Here is a 16694-nt window from a genome sequence, read left to right on the forward strand (position 1 = left end):
ACACAAACCTAGCCCTGAACCCTAAAAATACCCCTGTACCCCAAAACCCATACCTATCCCTAAACCCTGAAACTACCCCTTTACCCCATAACCCAAACCTATATCTGAACCCTTAAAATACCCAAACACCCCAAAACATATACCTCAGTACCCCAAAACATATACCCCTATACCAATACTTACCTTATCCAAACATTAAAAAAAAACATGCTTTTACCATTCATGCATTTACAACGAATTTCGTTGTAAATGTATGCGCGGTAAGAGCATATAAAATGTAATGCCATGCGTTATAATGGCATTGCGGAGTCATGGTACTTTCGTAATGAAAGTATGCGGAGTGATGATATGCGGAAAGAAAGTTGCGGAATAATGGGTGTTTACTCTCCCCCGGTAAGTACATTGGTGGCACGGCGGCCCACATCTCCAGCAACATACTCATATTTTTTCACCACCCATTTGATAAATGCACAGGTCTCTCTCATTCATGGCCAGCACCGACATACACTTTTAGACACACCTCCCGCCACAAGTTCTAGAATTGCGAACTTTAGAGCTGGGGAGCTACATTCGAATCTCTGCATCAGCTCAACATCCTGTGATTCCAGGCAAATCGCTTTGTCTTCCGTGCCTACTACAAATGAATGTGTTCTTCTATAATGTAAATTGTGCTCATGCCATGTTGTCGAGTTCGCGCTATATAATATTGCCAGGAAAAATAAAGTGGGGAAACTCGAGTTCACACACCACTGAACGCGCACTCTTAAGTGCATCAGCAGTGCACTGTGAATCGGAGCGTTTCACAGGCCTGTCACAGATAAGAAATGCTATCAAAACGAAATCCTACAAAACAATATACTACTGGCCGGCAGCAATTTATACCCGGACAAGTCTGGACAGGCTGCTACTTTGTATATATTTGCTATTGAGGGAGCATTGTCAGATCAATAGGGAAAGGGATCAGCATGCTAAGCTGTGGTCATTGAAAAACATAGAACATTCGCTTTTAGCATACATTTTACATTTACAACAGATCACACTCCATGCAGGTGGTTAATACAGACGCAAGGATAAATTCCAAAATTGCTGAAGCAGTCAGTTTCCATGTAGTGGTGTATGTGCTTTATGTTGGGATATAAACTCGATAAAGATCACGCCAGTAAAGATGACTTGTCCATATCCGTTCACCTATGCAGTAGAAATACAAAGGAAACTCGGTACCCTCCATCTGGACATCTCCTAGTGGGGTGTGAAATAAAATTAATTTTTGCAATTCACTTCACTTGTCTTGCCCTGGACGTCTGTCGCTTTTGCCAATACTCTAACCATATTCGGATAAATATACCTCAGCCACATGCACTAGCTTTAATTGGAACTCTGGGATATTTTGCAGCCACGAAGTACGTTTCCAGGATTTGAAATTCATCACACTGCAGAAATTCTAGAAGCAGGGTACTGACGAATTTTATCTGAATTAGCTAGCCCTCATCACCAATAGCAGATTGGTTTGCTTTTCAAAATTCCTTGCTTGATTTATTCTTAGAAAGAAATTGCCTACATTTGAAGGTGAGGGAAAACATCCCTTCCTGCACAAAACTGCATGCCCACTGATGAGTGAAGCATATTGCCTTCTGTTCAATCTATGAACATCTGCTCCTGCATTTTCCTCTTGGTTGGTAGTGGAGAAGTGTGGCACAATGGTTGGAGCGGCAGACCCTGATGCAGGGTTCAATTCCCCACCTCCGCAGGTCTTGGGCTCAAAATTCCACGGACCTGATAATTCTCGCCTTGGTGCCTATTCCAGTCATGGAGTCCCAATCTGCAACTCTGGGCAATAGCTTGCTTAATCTCCACAACGGCCCCCACAATGCTAAGGATGCCTGGCCTCCACCGTGGGGCTGCCCAGGAGTGGACGCCTCACAGGGAAAGCCAGGATGGGTTCCACAGCGGTATTCGTACAAGCGCCTTGAGACCCTTGCGGGTGAGTAGTGCGCTATACAAGTATCAATTTAGTGCCTACCTCCAGCTGACCCTCAGGCTTACTGAGCCCAGATGCTCCTAATGAAGCCAAGTTGTTGTGAAATATACTTCTGTCATTGGAGGATGCATGTAATAAAATAGAAGAAGCAGATAATGTACTTAAACATTCCTGTAGGCCAGTTACAACTGGACATGTTATTGCATGACTTTATGGGAACTTCTCTAGAGGGGCTGGGGGTTTCAGAGGTGCAAGAGGACAGATAAAGCATCTGCCATCGTCGAACAGATTCAGTAGGTCCGATACAAGTGGACATTTCTTCTGCTGGCATCAGTGGAACCTCCTTTGTGTGAATGGAATGTGCAGAAGGTACCCAAAGCTAAGGAAGGTGTTGTCTGCTGGAGAGAATACCAGTGGACCAGTTTGAACAGTTTTTTTCATGTGTGTTAGTCTCTTGGAATTGAAAACCGTGGACTGACATTTGAGGAGCCATTTCTGAAGATTAGAGGACTTTCCCTCAAGCTATAAGTTCTTACCAGAACTACTTGAAAAACTTTGGACTTCATGAACTGCAACAATATGGAGAATAGTAAGGGGGTAATAGGAACGTCTTTTTTTCTAGTGGTTTCAGTTGTGGCTATTTTGCTTTTTAATTATGTTTTGCCGCAATTTCCCAATTGTCTTCATTTTAGTGAGATTTTATATATGAAATATTTTCTTTGTAAATAACTCACTCAGGACATTATAAGTTTCTTATTTCTCTGTGGTTATTTTGGCTAGTTGTTGCACATATTCTGCATGGAGTTTTTCTGCATAATGTTTGGGTCTCACCATGGGTGATCAAGGTATTCCTCACAGAAACCAGCTTACTTTTTATGGAAGACTAAATCTTGTGGGAGCTCCTTCGCAACTTGCATCAAGTTTATGTCCTCGTTCCCCCACAACCTGGCAATCAAATATCCAATTTACCTCAATATTACAGTATAGCTGGCGTAGTCATTAGTCGAGATACATTAATAATTTCTTCTACTTATCTGTACCTTGGGAAATGGGACTAGTTTGGGCTCTATATAGTACCTATGCATGATCGGCAAGCTGCGGGAAAGCTTCATAGAACCAGCAGTAGTAAAAGTAGTCCTCCAAGGAGACACGAAAATCAGGGGGCCACAGCAATGTGTCCGGTTCACAGTGATCGCAAGAAGTGATCTCGCAAGACCCTCCTCCTACACCTGCAAAAAACAGATCTTCCACACCACAGGGTGTCCCCATCCACCAATCTAGGAGTTTGTCCCCAAACTGTGACAAGATGGAGGAACAGCAAGATAAAAAAAATTGCGAAACACTGCGAGCTTTGCACCACAGACACTCGTCCTCTCCTCAAACAAAGGAGAAAAAAGTAACTTGATGGACGTTAAATGTTTTACGTAAACCCTATTTACCCAATGAGCAGAGCTCGGTACGACTTGTGGTACCACGGTCAATGGTCTGGTGACTAGAGTATTACATTTAAAAATATGGCAGCCGTACGCCCCTTCGTCTGTGAGCATGGCAGCCAAGGATGACTAGCCTGTGAAAAATCGGGAGGAGGGGGCATGGTCAGTCAACATATAATTGCGCAAATCTCATCGACATTGGTTTTATTACAGTTCGGCTCAGCTGCTTATTTTGTATTAACAAACACCACAACACACTCGTTCCACTGCCACCCTCGAGCACGAAAAGATCACCTGTTGCACGGGTCCTGTCAGAAGGCAGGCGCGAGCTCGTCCGGTGCCGGCAAAGAGCACATCGTATCCTTCCCTTTTAGGTTCGCCCTTGCGTGTGAAAACAGATAAAACGTGGCAGACGTCGGGGCCTCTTCACTGCCAAACAAGCAGTAAACAACTTTAAAAAAAAGACGGACACCGAAGACACAAGCAGGGTATTAACTTGCGCCACCCATCCCACTTGCTCCTGTTATTTCAGGAATGCAGGCGGCCGTGTAGAGTACAGACGGCAACCAGTGGTGCGAGCACACCACAAAGGAGCGAGGGGAGGGAGCGCGGCAGCGAGGCGAATGTGCGCTGCGGTACGTGCTAGCCACGGACGGGAACGGGCGTTGCAGAGGCGGGACATGCGCCCGCCTTTGCCCAATTGTGTGCTGTATTTTTTTTTAAAAAAGCACGTGTAAGCCAATAACAGCCGGAGAAAGCAAAACCACTTGCACAAGCGTGTGGTTAGCTTTCTGAAGCCTCTTCAAGAGGTCTCGCGCTGCGTGAGCAGTGCTGCGCATTGCAACGCTAGGCGCGAGACCTAAAAAGGAAAGTTATGGCTCTGCAGCATCCTGTGTTAATGGAACATGTCGGGAGGAGCTGCAGCCACAGCAGTAAGGGGGGGCTGTTGATGTTTGGGGTGATAGTGGGAGGGGCCATGGTTGACTGGCTTTGACTGGGCAGATTGGGTATGGCAGGCCTGTGCCGAAATCTTCCGGGCACGTTTTTGGATGGTAAGGTGGGCATTATGTGGGTCTTCTGGGAATATTTATTCTGTTTTTGTTTAAAAAAACTGAAAAGTGGTTTGAAGAATGCTTGACTTAATCTCCGCCACAGTCCATTGTTTACTTGGCCCACCATGCTGCCTCAAAGAGGAATCATCCATCCACCTGCAAAACAGCCTTAGTCATGATCCAGTTAGGTAAGTGGAGGTTTAGAATACTAAACCTTACAGTGTCAAAGTTACATACAACAGAAACATATGAAAGTTAAAAATTCATTTATTTTGAATAAATTAAAACTCACAATAGGGCAAACTAATCTAAATCCCTAAGAATAAAACACAATAAAACCATTCACTCAATAATGACCCACACTATCGAGAACAGACAAAGATGGGTACAACATAAAAATTGTTGGTTACAACTTGTACATTCCTGCTCCGTGGTTGAACAACCAGTGTTGTACTGCTACGACATCGGCAGTCAAGCTGCAATAACCTTTTTCACCTGATGCACAATAGGAATGGTTGCAGTTGCCACACTGGATGATTTGCGCTGCTGTGCGGATTAAAGTTTTCCAGATGCTCTGATTTTTCTTGATTTGTCTGCAGCTTTTAACACTACAGTCCACTAGATTTTGTCATCCAAGCTGATCTTGGTGTCATGGATCTGCTCTTTTTTTTAGTTTAAAGACTTCTCATCAAATAGATCTCAAGTGGTTGTTAAATCTGCCTATACCTTCTTTGTTACATCGCTTAAACATGGGATCCATCAGGGCTCCATCTTGTTTTCACTACTCTTTAATCTTTATATGAAGGCCTATGTCATCAAGTCACCCTACCCTTTTTATATGCAGATGACACACATATTATTTTAAAAATCACATTAGACACTATCAGCTGCATCTCTGATTGCACAAAGGCCTTACCAAAGTAAAAAATTGAAAGCACTTATACCACCTAAAGTTTAATGTCAACAATGTGCAGATTCTGCTGCTTGTCCATCCTTAATGTTTCTGGGAACTGCAGTTTTGGCCATCTTTCTTGTGGTCTAAACGTAGCTCTCTTGTGTGTGAACAATCTGGGCATCAAATTTGATTACGCCCTTTCCGTTATATGCCAGATTAACTTTATGGCCAGTTTCTGCTTTTTTCAAATAAGTACTCTTCGAAGTTTTCGTTACTTTTAATTTTTTTAATAGGGTTAAAATTTTAAATGCTTTTATCTGTCTTTTACTTGGATCTTCCAAGAAGTGCAATGCATAAGCTTAAGCTGGTGCAAAACCTTTGAACCAGGCTGGCATTGGGTTAACATTTCCCTGGCTCTAGCCTACGTACAATGACTTCCAGTTAAAACGCATTGGCATAGCCAATAGGTCTCGTCTCGCCTTTGGGGCCTTATAAGTGTTTAGACAGAGCTATTTGCTATGTTAACATTTTTCATATGTGTTGTAGAGCATTGTGAATGTTGTGCAGCATGTTTAAAAGTTATAAGTTATAATAAAAAAAGTGTTATAACCATTTTTGTCACCTTATGTATTACCTAGGAAACATTATATACAACTGAAGTACCCTATTAAAAACCAGAATTAACACCAAACATGTGTTCTAGTTATTTTGTTTATGCAATGCTGTCAATTTTACCCTGCCTGTTCTAATGCTTTTTTGTTATAGTTTTTATTGTTAGGTGGGGGCAGTTCATCATAGTAACATAACATAAGGTGTATTTGTAAAGCACACTTTCACCCGCAAAGAGGCATCTTGGCGCTGAATAACACACGTCTATTGGTTACTCAATAGTGCTAAGTTTCTCGTCCTCAGAAAGGATGAAAGTCTGAGTGAATTTACCGGAATTTGGACCTGTGACCATGAGGTTGAACACAGTCCCCTGCAGTGAGCACAAATACATGTAAAACCCGGGGAAACATGGTGTAAGTTGAGCAGCGTGCATGTGTGTATAGCACAGAGTAAGTGTAGAACACAGAATATACACCACACATGGAGCACATGGCAATATGTTGTAAAATATATGCACAGCAGAGTTCACAGTAGAGCCCTGTTGTGGAAATACATACTTAGAGCTTAGTGTACACAAAGCGCGGGGTAGAAAGGGTGCATGTAAAATACAGGTAAAAGGGTGGAAGATGTGCAGCACAGAACAAGGCAGGCCACAAAACACACGGTAGTAGTATATTGCACAGAAAACATGTGGAGCACAAAGCACACACACACGACTGCCACACTAGACAGAGTACACGTACAGCATGCAAGGTCGATATGGAAGTCATTCAGGTGGTGGTAGCGCGTTTAAAAAGGGTGGAAAGACATAGAAACATCTTAGCACATGTAAATCAAGTACCAGTCGAAGAGGGTACACAGAGTTAAGCACACAATACAAGGTAAACACGGAGCACGTGCTACACGTACAACACACAGGACACAGAATGGGTGAAGGAATGAGTGGGCGTTAAATAAGTTAAGTCCTAGAGGAACTCATCTTTTTGAGGTTCCCCAAGGTAAACGGCTGTTCTTGGTGGCCTTCTCCGTGGCTTCTGCCTCAAAATGGAAAGCACTTCCTATTGCCCTATAATTGTGTTTGATTTTATTGAAGTTCGGAAAGCTTTAAAGACTTGGATTTTTCTGCACTCTAATTGACATGATTTTTGTCAGCTGATCTAGCCTTTCCAGGTCTCGGGTAGACAGCGCATGTGCTGTCTCAAAGAGACTGTTGTATTCAATATGTGGGCTTCAGGTCACCCATAGGCTTCCCATTTGCTGACTCTATCGTCACTCTTATATTCTTTCTCCCCACTATTTAGTCATTGCAATTCGGTCGGACATTATGCCACACCACTTTCAAAAAGCGCTTCCCGGCCAATATATTACCTGTCGAATTCGCCATATAGCAGGCACACTTTCATTCATTTAATTTGTTAATTAGAATGGGTGACCTTTTGTTATGACCCTCTTCTAGAGAGGGCTGGATTAATGAAAGGTTTTAAAATATGTTTTTGCAGGTGTTTCTAACCCATTTCCAGTTTACGTTCACAGCAATCACTGGCTAAAAGTTGGGTGTGTGTGTTGGCAAATCAATTTGAGCTCGATGGTGCACTACATCTAACATGAGAGCAAACGATGGTTGACTGTATTTTACCACGAATGCATGTGTCCGAGTATCTTGGTATCACTTGCCTAAATATAGCAATTTTCTTTTACCTGATTCGCTCCTGATGAATCAGCATTTTGTTAATTGCTGTTGTGGTTCTCCTGTGTTTCCTTATCATTGACCTACTTTAAATTCATTACAGCTTGTCCTGCCTTCATTTTTTTTTTAAAAAAAAAGGTCATTAACACAATGCTGCAGCTGTGAGTAGGCTTTAACCTTTGGTCTCAATAACTGAAATGACAAATGGCCAAAAGTAAATTTGCTAACGTATTTGTTATGATGTTTGGAAAGTTTTGATCTATCATCATTATGAACCTGAGATTCACAAAGTTTATGCACATACAGCTAGGACTTGCAAACACAAAACTAACACCCAGATTCATGAAGAACACATTTTGCGATTCCTTAATAGCGAAATTTACCGATTCGCTATTAAGGAATAGCAGAATGCTATTCATCAAGAAATCACTCAAGAAATATCGATTTCTAATTATTCCTTAATTGCGAGTCGCAATTAAGGAATATCTCCCTATTCATTCCTATGGGCCTAGAGGCCCATGGGATTGAATCGGAAGACACTCGCAATTTGCTAATCGCAAATAGTGATTCGCAAAATGAAATTGCGATTTCAAGGGTGCAGGGGTGTCCAAAGAACACCCTGTAGCACCCCTGAAATGTGAATTTACACTGATGTTGTGCACACACATGTCCAGAGGACATGTGTGTGTGTAACATGCAACTTAGAAAAATGCATTTAAATGCATTTTTCTAAGTTTTCGCTATTTACCACGAGGTTTGACTTCGTGGTAAATAGTGGTCCTACATTGCGAATTCGCAATTTTTAAATGTTTCATGATTAGCATTTAAGGAATCTCTAATAGAGATTCCTTAAATGCTAATCCTCGCAAATTTGAGAATTCTTTATTAGCGATTTTTGCATTTGGGATGATGAATCCCAAATGCAAAAATTGCACTCGCAAAGGGCCAGATTCTCAGAATCTGGCCCTTTTGCGAGCGCATTTCGCTTGATGAATCTGGCTGTAAATCTGCAGGGGAAATATCCCGACCGTATGTCACAAAACGAGAATAGTGGACATTTTTGCTGACATATTGGATTTACAATTCCGGATAATATACTAGTTGTGTAGTTTGTATTTTGGAGTAAATTATTCACTGGGGCAGAAAACAGGTGCATTCCTATGACAGTTGCAAAGCAAAAATTTGGTGACCACCCATGGCCATGAGCTCATGAATTTAGGGATACTCACAAACATCCTTTCTAACCCCGGAAAGTTACTACTGTGAAAAGGTGAGTCAGTAGCAAGACAGCTCGGAGAGATGGTCCAATCATCAACAAAGCTCATTGAGTCAAATATTAAATGATGTGCCGCTCACATCTGCTGATCATGAGTTTGAATCCTAGCAACATCAGTTCATCAGTTCATTTATCGGATGGTCAATTAAGTAGCAAGACATTGTGTAATAACACTTGTTATTTGCAGTGCTTGGAAATTATCTATTCCTCTTAATATTATTATCCTAGCATGAAAAGTTACCTTCCCAAAGCAGCAAAGAACGTCATGAGGAAAATTGGGTACAGGCTTTCTTCATAAAGGAAAATAATTTTTCTGTGGAGAAAAACGTTTACAAAATGTTTTCTGTATAGAGCAAAAGTTAAAATAAATCACGTGGGCATTCCACAGAAGTACAGATAGTGGAACACGAGTGTCCAAGTGCAGTACATGTTGCACAATACAAACTACCATATCATAACAAACTTATGATTTTTCTAGATATATTTGTTAATATTGTGAATATACTTGTGAAAAACATACGCTTGTGTTATTTTGATGAAAGAAGCACAGAAGTGCTCCCTTAATTTCACAATCAGTCCACGCAGTGTAAACAAGTCAAGTGACAACGATCTATGCAAACTGGTTTATTGACTTTAAAGACATTTCTTGTGCGGTGGTTTCACTTTTTCCCATTTGTAAGTGTTTTCCTTATAGAGAAAAGCTCACCTGATGCTGTACATGGAATATCTTTGCATTGTTCGCTTAACTGTTCAAGTAGTAGGTAGGAATTGACAGAGATAATTGTAATATTGAATGCCATTATATTATGAAGTGGTTACAACCTTCTCAGTAGATTTGCAGTTTGCCAGGGCCCTGCAGGTCCTAGCGGGTCATGTGGATATAGGTAGATCCCAAAAGTTAAGGGTCCCTCCCCTCCCACTCCCAGTGTCCTTACAGTTTCTCATGTCCTGCAATTCCCCCTAATCCTGCAGCGAGTTTAGGCAATTCTAAAATAAAAAAACAAGTACATCCATCAGTTTACACTTTTTGCTTTTTTTTTTGCAGAGTGAGCTTCTTCAGACAGTGTCGGAGTATGAGTGGAAAATGAAGTCTGCAGAGAATGCCATTGTCAAGCTGCAAGCTAACACCACGTCTATACAGGTGAGAACCTTCATTAGGTCACTCTACCAGATCTATCTCAATCAAACTTCTACATTCAGTATAAATGTTACCCCAAATTTGACTAACAGTATAATGATCCAACAGTACTGGAAGGTTTTACATCAGTTCAGGGGCGTGGGTAAAAATTGTAAATTGATACTTGTATAGCGCACTACTCAACCTCAAGGGTCTCAAGGCGCTTGTACGAATACCGCTGTGGAACCCATCCTGGCTTTCCCTGTGAGGCGTCCACTCCTGGGCACCCCCAAGGTGGAGGCCAGGCATCCTTCGCATTGTGGGGGCCGTTGTGGAGATTAAGCAAGCTATTGCCCAGAGTTACAGAGTGGGACTCCATGATTGGAATAGGCACCGAGGCGAGAATTATCAGGTCCGTGGAACTTTGAGCCCAAGTCCCGCCGAGGCGGGGAATTGAACCCCGGTCCTGGGCTAGAACTCTGCATCAGGGTCTGCCGCTCTAATCATTGAGCCACACTTCTCCACCATCTTTGGGGTGGGGGGAGTGCTTAGGGTGGGCTAACAGCTGAATCAATGATGGAGACGTGCTAATAAATCGAACAATTAAGTTAAGTGGATATAATGAAGTGAGAAATGAAGCCTGATGTGAGTTCCAAATAGGAGGTTAATTAAAGTGAACCTCAGCCACGGTTCGTCTCAGTTGAACTGACGTAATTTTGATCATCAACCCTTTGCTCAGCTACTGTGTTTCAGAATAGAATACACAGCACAGATGCTGAAAATAATGTTTAACATCAATGCTGTCGTAAGGTACCAGGCATCTTTCCACTTTAAACTTATAATGAAAGAGATAACACATCATGAATTATCCTTTTTCTAACAGGAAATTGCATTAGAGCTAACTTACATTGAACAGGCTATCTACACATTTGTAGTGATAAAAAGCAGTTTGATTGTAACAGGAGCAGAGAAAAATTAAATGTTTCACAAAAACCTTGAGATAACTAGGTCTACATGGCCCGCTTTTCTTTTTAAATCTTTTTCTTCGATCATACTCCTAGGATTATGTTTACTGCTTGTCTTAGTCTTCTTTTTAAGAGTCTCATTATCCAAAGACACATGATCAGTACATTGTGAAACTCTGCTAAGATTGCAAATTCACCCACCATCTACTTTGTTGGCTTATTTGACCAGTTTGACCACCTTGTACAGTTTAGTGAATGTTGAGAATCTCTCATGTCATATAGGAGTTTTGATGCATACTAAATCTCCCACTACCATCCAGGCTTACTTCGTGGTTTTCTGTCTCTCGAACTGTTCTTGTGATCCTATTGACCAACTCTTCTTTCTTGGGACGTAGTGTAAAATGATGGAGCACCCCTGCAGAACATGAAGTGGGACCGGTGAGTCTCCCATTCATCATAGATATTCCCTGGGTTTGGGGAGGAATCTTCCCCAGAAGGTTTGGGGGTGCTCCTGAAGTGTTGGGGCCCCCTTGCACTGGAATTGAAGAGACCTACATTACGACCCTAGTGAATGTAGTGCTCACTCTTTACCTCTCAGATTAGGAGTAGTTTATGAAAGACACTCTGTATAAGGGTGGCCCACTCCCACTATCGAAATGGGCCTTGCAACTGCCTGGGAGAAAAACAAATTAACTATTTGTTTCTCTTCAGCCCTGGATCTATACGGTGTCAGCTAAGAAAATGCTGCTTACTGCTTTAGAGAGACACACACATTACAGCACAGACAAGCTATCCATTATGCCCCTACTTCTTTTCAGTCCATATTAGACATTTTTCTAATAGGTATACCTTCTTTTAAAGTTCTATTAAACCTCTCTACCATCTCATTACATTTGCGATAGTAAAGAGCCATTTTGTTATGTACAATTCCTAAAGAATTTAGAAAGTCTTCCAATTCTTCTGAACAGAACTGCAGTTCATTGTTGGTACGAATGGACTTTGAACACCTTTCCCCACAGACCAGACCAAATCAGACAAGAACTTATTCACAGCACTTGAGTTGAATACCCATATCAACTTTACATTAAGTCATCTTGAAAATAATCAATAGCTACAAAAATATATGGGAACATCACTTCACCCGGTAAAGGCCCACTAGATTTAATGCAACTTCTTCTCAAGGCACTCCTGGCAACTTTCTACAACACATAGGCAGAATAATTGTCTTCAAAACCTTGTTGCTCCTGGCACATCCATGAAAAACTCTCACTGCTTTCTCAGTTTCAACATCTAAACCTGGCCACTAAAAGTCTGCTCTAATACGGCCTTTCAATTGAACTATTCCAAGATAGCCCTCATGATCTAGTTCAAAAACATTTTCTCAAAATAGTTGGTCAAATTAGTGGAATTAGTCTTGTACCATAGAAGAGCAAGCCATTCATTTTAGACAGATCTTCTCCGATCAACCAAAACTTAAATTTAGTTCAGATGAACATGTCCAACCTTGTCCTAATATTGTTGTGCGTTTTAGAAACACCTTATCCTTCATTGAGCTTCTTAGTATCTTCTTGTAATACCAACCTGGAAAGACAATATGCTGTCATTGTTTCTACATTTGGAAGATACTGAACCCCAAAGATGTACTCTTACAAGTTGATTACCCACTTGCATATACTAGCCAAAATCACATCTAGATCTTTCTTTTCAAAAATGCCATGAAGAGGAATATGGTATGGGTATTCAACTCAAGGGCTGTGAATAAGTTCAATGCGTATAGTAAATGGTTCACCCCACAGAATGTTTCTGAATGTGTTAATGGCCCAGAATTCTGCCAAAGCCTCTGTATCTGTGACTGTATAGTTGCATTTTGCTCTTTCTAGTGCTATGGAAGCAAAAGCAATGGTAAATTCTTCCCCATTGTTGACCTGAGTTATCGTTCCTCCTGAAGGTTTGGCACTACTATTAGAAATGGGGTATCTAGTTGGCAGTGGTTTGCACCCTGTCCAAGTAGGGACCCTCACTCAAGTCAGGGTAAGGTAGTCACACAGCTGAGATAACCTCTGCTCATACCCTTGGTAGCTTGGCACAGAGTAGGCAGTCTTATTTATATCCAAGACAATTTTCACAAACACACACACACAGACACACAGACACACACAAACACCTATTACACACACAGACAGACAGAGTGAAAACACTACAAAAATAATCCACACCAGTTTAGACAAATAGCCAATATTTATCTGAGTCAATCAAGACCAAAATGACAAAAATCAACCTACACAAGTCAAGATATGATTTTTCAAAGATTAAATAAAGTGCAGGTCTTAAAAATCAATGGATGCGGTTGATCACGACAAAGTACCTTAGATGCATCAATATACAAAGACGATGTGAGGCGTAGAGGAGGTGAGGCACCAAAAAAGCAGGTGATGCATCAGTTTCTTACTGCTACAGAGGAGATGAGGCATCAGTTTCCTACTACTGGGCAGGGAAGGTCATGCGTCTGTTCCTCACTTTCACAGGGGAGGTGATGAACCTTTTTCGGACACGCGGCCTCGGCTCCTTACTGCATTGAAGTGTCAATGAAGAAAATGGTGCCCATGGACGATGCGTTGATGATGCATCGAAAGTCAAGTCACGCTGCGTAGATTCCACAGCGTTGAAGTAGGCGCTGAGACAGAGTCGGGCGATATGTCACACACTTCGGTGATGTGGTGCTCAAGACTCATGTGGTGGCAGTTCTTTGGAGATGCTACAACAAAAAGCTGGGTCCTGCGTTGTCAGCCGCGGACGTTGAAAACAGCGGGAACCTCGCTCTGGTGCAGGCAGTGGCGATGCGTTGAGTTTTCCTGGTTCTACGCTGATTCCAAGTGATGCTTGGAAACCATTCTTGAAATCACCAGAACTCACTTCCAGGGGCCCAGGAACTGGATTTGGCACCACTTGGCAAGACAGGACTCTTAGCAGAATAGTCCAGGTGCTGGTAGGTGAAGTCTTTGATGGCCCTGAAACTTCTTAACAGGAGGCAAGCTCAACTCAAGCCCTTGGAGAACCTTGGAAGAAGCCTACAGAAAGCAAAGTCCAGTCCTTTCACTCCCAGGACAGAAGGAGCAAGAAGTAGGCCAACACGGTTTAGTGGCATTCTCTCCTGACAGCTTATCTAGCTCTTCCTGGCAGAATGTCCTTAGTCCAGAAGTGTTCTGAAGGTATGGGGTCACAGGTCCAGTACTTATACCCATTCTAATCTTTGACATAGGCAAACTTCAAAGGACAGTCTTTGTAGTGCACAAGGCTCTGCCTTTCCCTGCCCTGGCTCCAGATACACTACAGAGGGGTGGAGACAGCTTTGTGTGAGGACAGGCATAGCCTTATTCAATTGTCGGTGTCAACTCCTCCTACCACTGCCGCTCAGGAAGACCCATCAGCTTGGTGCTGGGCCATCAGGATATGCAGAGCACACCTCACCTCCCTTTATGTGACAGTCTAAAGTGAATGCACAAACAGCCCAACTGTCATCCTAACCCAAGACATGTACTCAGCAGACAGGCAGAGACACAGAATAGTTAAAGTAAGGACATGCCAAATTTCTAAAAGTGCTGAGGCAACAAATGATGGACAGAATGCTGAATGAATCAAACATTCACCCCCAGTCAAGAGATCTGGGTTAAATCCATCATACTCTAGCTCACTACGCCACCTCAGTTTGCACCCAGCCATATGCAAATCAGTCTTGACCCAGCTCCTCATGGGAACAGTCCAACCCGAACTGCCAAGTGGGGTCCTCGCTGGATCAGAAACTAGCATCCTGGGACTGGTTTCGGTGTAACACCCCTCATTGGGCGAGCTAGCTTGAATCCAGTGGCACAATGAGCAAGGGACCCACGTCTGGGCACACCCATCTCATGAAGCGCGAAAAGTGCTGCAACAACAAATGATGAACGGAATGCTGAATAAATCGAACTTTCACCCTCAAAGAGTTCTGGGTCAAATCCATTGCTCTTTTGCTTACTATGCCACCCCAGTTTGGACCCAGCCATATGCAAATCAGTCTTGACCCTGCCCCTAATGGGAACAGTCCAACTCAAACTGCCAAGCTGGGTCCTCCCTGGACCGGAAACAAGCATCCTGGACCTGTTTCGGGGTAACACTCCTCATCAGCCAAGCTAGCTTGAATCCAGTGGCACAGTGAGCAAGGACTCTGCTGGGCAGTCCGGGCTGAACTGTTCCCATGAGGAGCAGGGTCAAGACTTATTTGAATATTTTTGCATCATTTGTTGCCGCAACGACTTTCTAAAAGTGGCATTTTCAAACCTGCAATTTAAAAACCTACTTCACTAAAAGATGTGTTTTTAAATTGTGAGCCCAGAGACACCAAAGTCCAATTTTCCATCTGCTCCCAATTGACAGATACACTTGTAAGGAGTTACAAGGTAGCTCCAATGCTAATCTATGGGAGAGATAGGCCTTGATGTAGTGAAAAACGAGATTAGCAGTATTTCGCTACCAGAACAGGTAAAACACAACAGAACATGCCCTATCCTTTCAATACACTGCACCCTTCTCAATGGGCTACCTTGGGCCTACCTTGGGGGTACCTTACATGTAATAAACGGGAAGGGTTGGGCCTGGCAAGTGGGTGCACTTGTCAGGTCGAAATGGCAGTTTAAACTGCACACAGAGACACTGTAGTGGCAGGTCTGAGACATGTTTGCAAGGCTACTCGTGTGTGGCACAATCAGTGCTGCAGGCCCACTAGTAGCATTTGACTTACAGACCCCGGGCACACACAGTGCACTGAACTAGGGACTTATTAGTAAATCAAATATGCCAATAATGGAGAAACCAATAATAACATATGTTAGAGGAGAGAGCATATGCACATTAGCACTGATTAGCAGTGGTAAAGTGCCCTGCGTCCTAAAGCCAACAAAAAGGTAAAAAAACAGGAGGAAGAAGGAAAAATATTATGGGAAGAGCATGCAAAAAGGGCCTGTTCCAACATCTGGCCTCCTGCCGTAATAATACATTTATGTCCATGGACAAATGCTTTTAAAGAGGGAACACTCTTTAGTTCTTGTATAATTTGAAATCTTTTCCCACGTTTATCGTTCCATATGTACCAAACAAAATAAAGAGGATAGCACTCCTATAAAGTAACAGTTGTCAGGTTTGGAGCAAAATTAGGTAGCCCCCAGTAAGTGAGACTCTAGTATTTGTAGAGTAAACACAAAAACAAGTTATGAAGTAACATTCAATGGCAATGATAGAGTTCTAGGATATAGTCCACTTGTTTTTATTTTCAATCTTTATTCTTGTGATTCCAAAGCACAGATTATTCCAGCAGGATAAAACATCACCAACACGTGTTTCGTCCTACACAAGGACTTTTTCAAGGCTAAATGTAAACGGTAGAGATTAACAATGTATGGTAACCTTCAGCAACTTTCGGTCCATGGAAACAGTATCAAAGGTCACATAAGACCTGGCTAGTACGCAAACTGCACAATAGAGCAGGAGTTATATGTTGGTCAGGTTCTTATAGCTGAACACACGAGCATGGACCGTAAAGGATTCAATAAAGTACAACGACAACCATGATAAGTTGGGACGCCTAAATTTAGGACCGTTACATGACCTCAAGTAAACAGTATCTGGAGCGCTCCAGATACTGTTTACTTG

General features: G+C 42.4%; 1 protein-coding gene across 1 annotated transcript in view; it reads left to right on the forward strand.

Annotated features, from left to right (window-relative positions):
• The window catches only part of TRIM16 (tripartite motif containing 16), a 147678-nt gene that overhangs the window by 34252 nt on the left and 96732 nt on the right, over positions 1-16694 (forward strand). Inside the window, exon 2 of the mRNA XM_086930608.1 lies at positions 9976-10071. Within this exon, the coding sequence (XP_086786734.1) occupies positions 9976-10071 (96 nt within the window). The remainder of the gene's footprint in view (positions 1-9975; positions 10072-16694) is intronic.

Source organism: Lissotriton vulgaris, chromosome 7, assembly GCF_964263255.1.
Source record: "Lissotriton vulgaris chromosome 7, aLisVul1.2, whole genome shotgun sequence".
In the NCBI taxonomy this organism is placed as follows: domain Eukaryota; kingdom Metazoa; phylum Chordata; class Amphibia; order Caudata; family Salamandridae; genus Lissotriton; species Lissotriton vulgaris.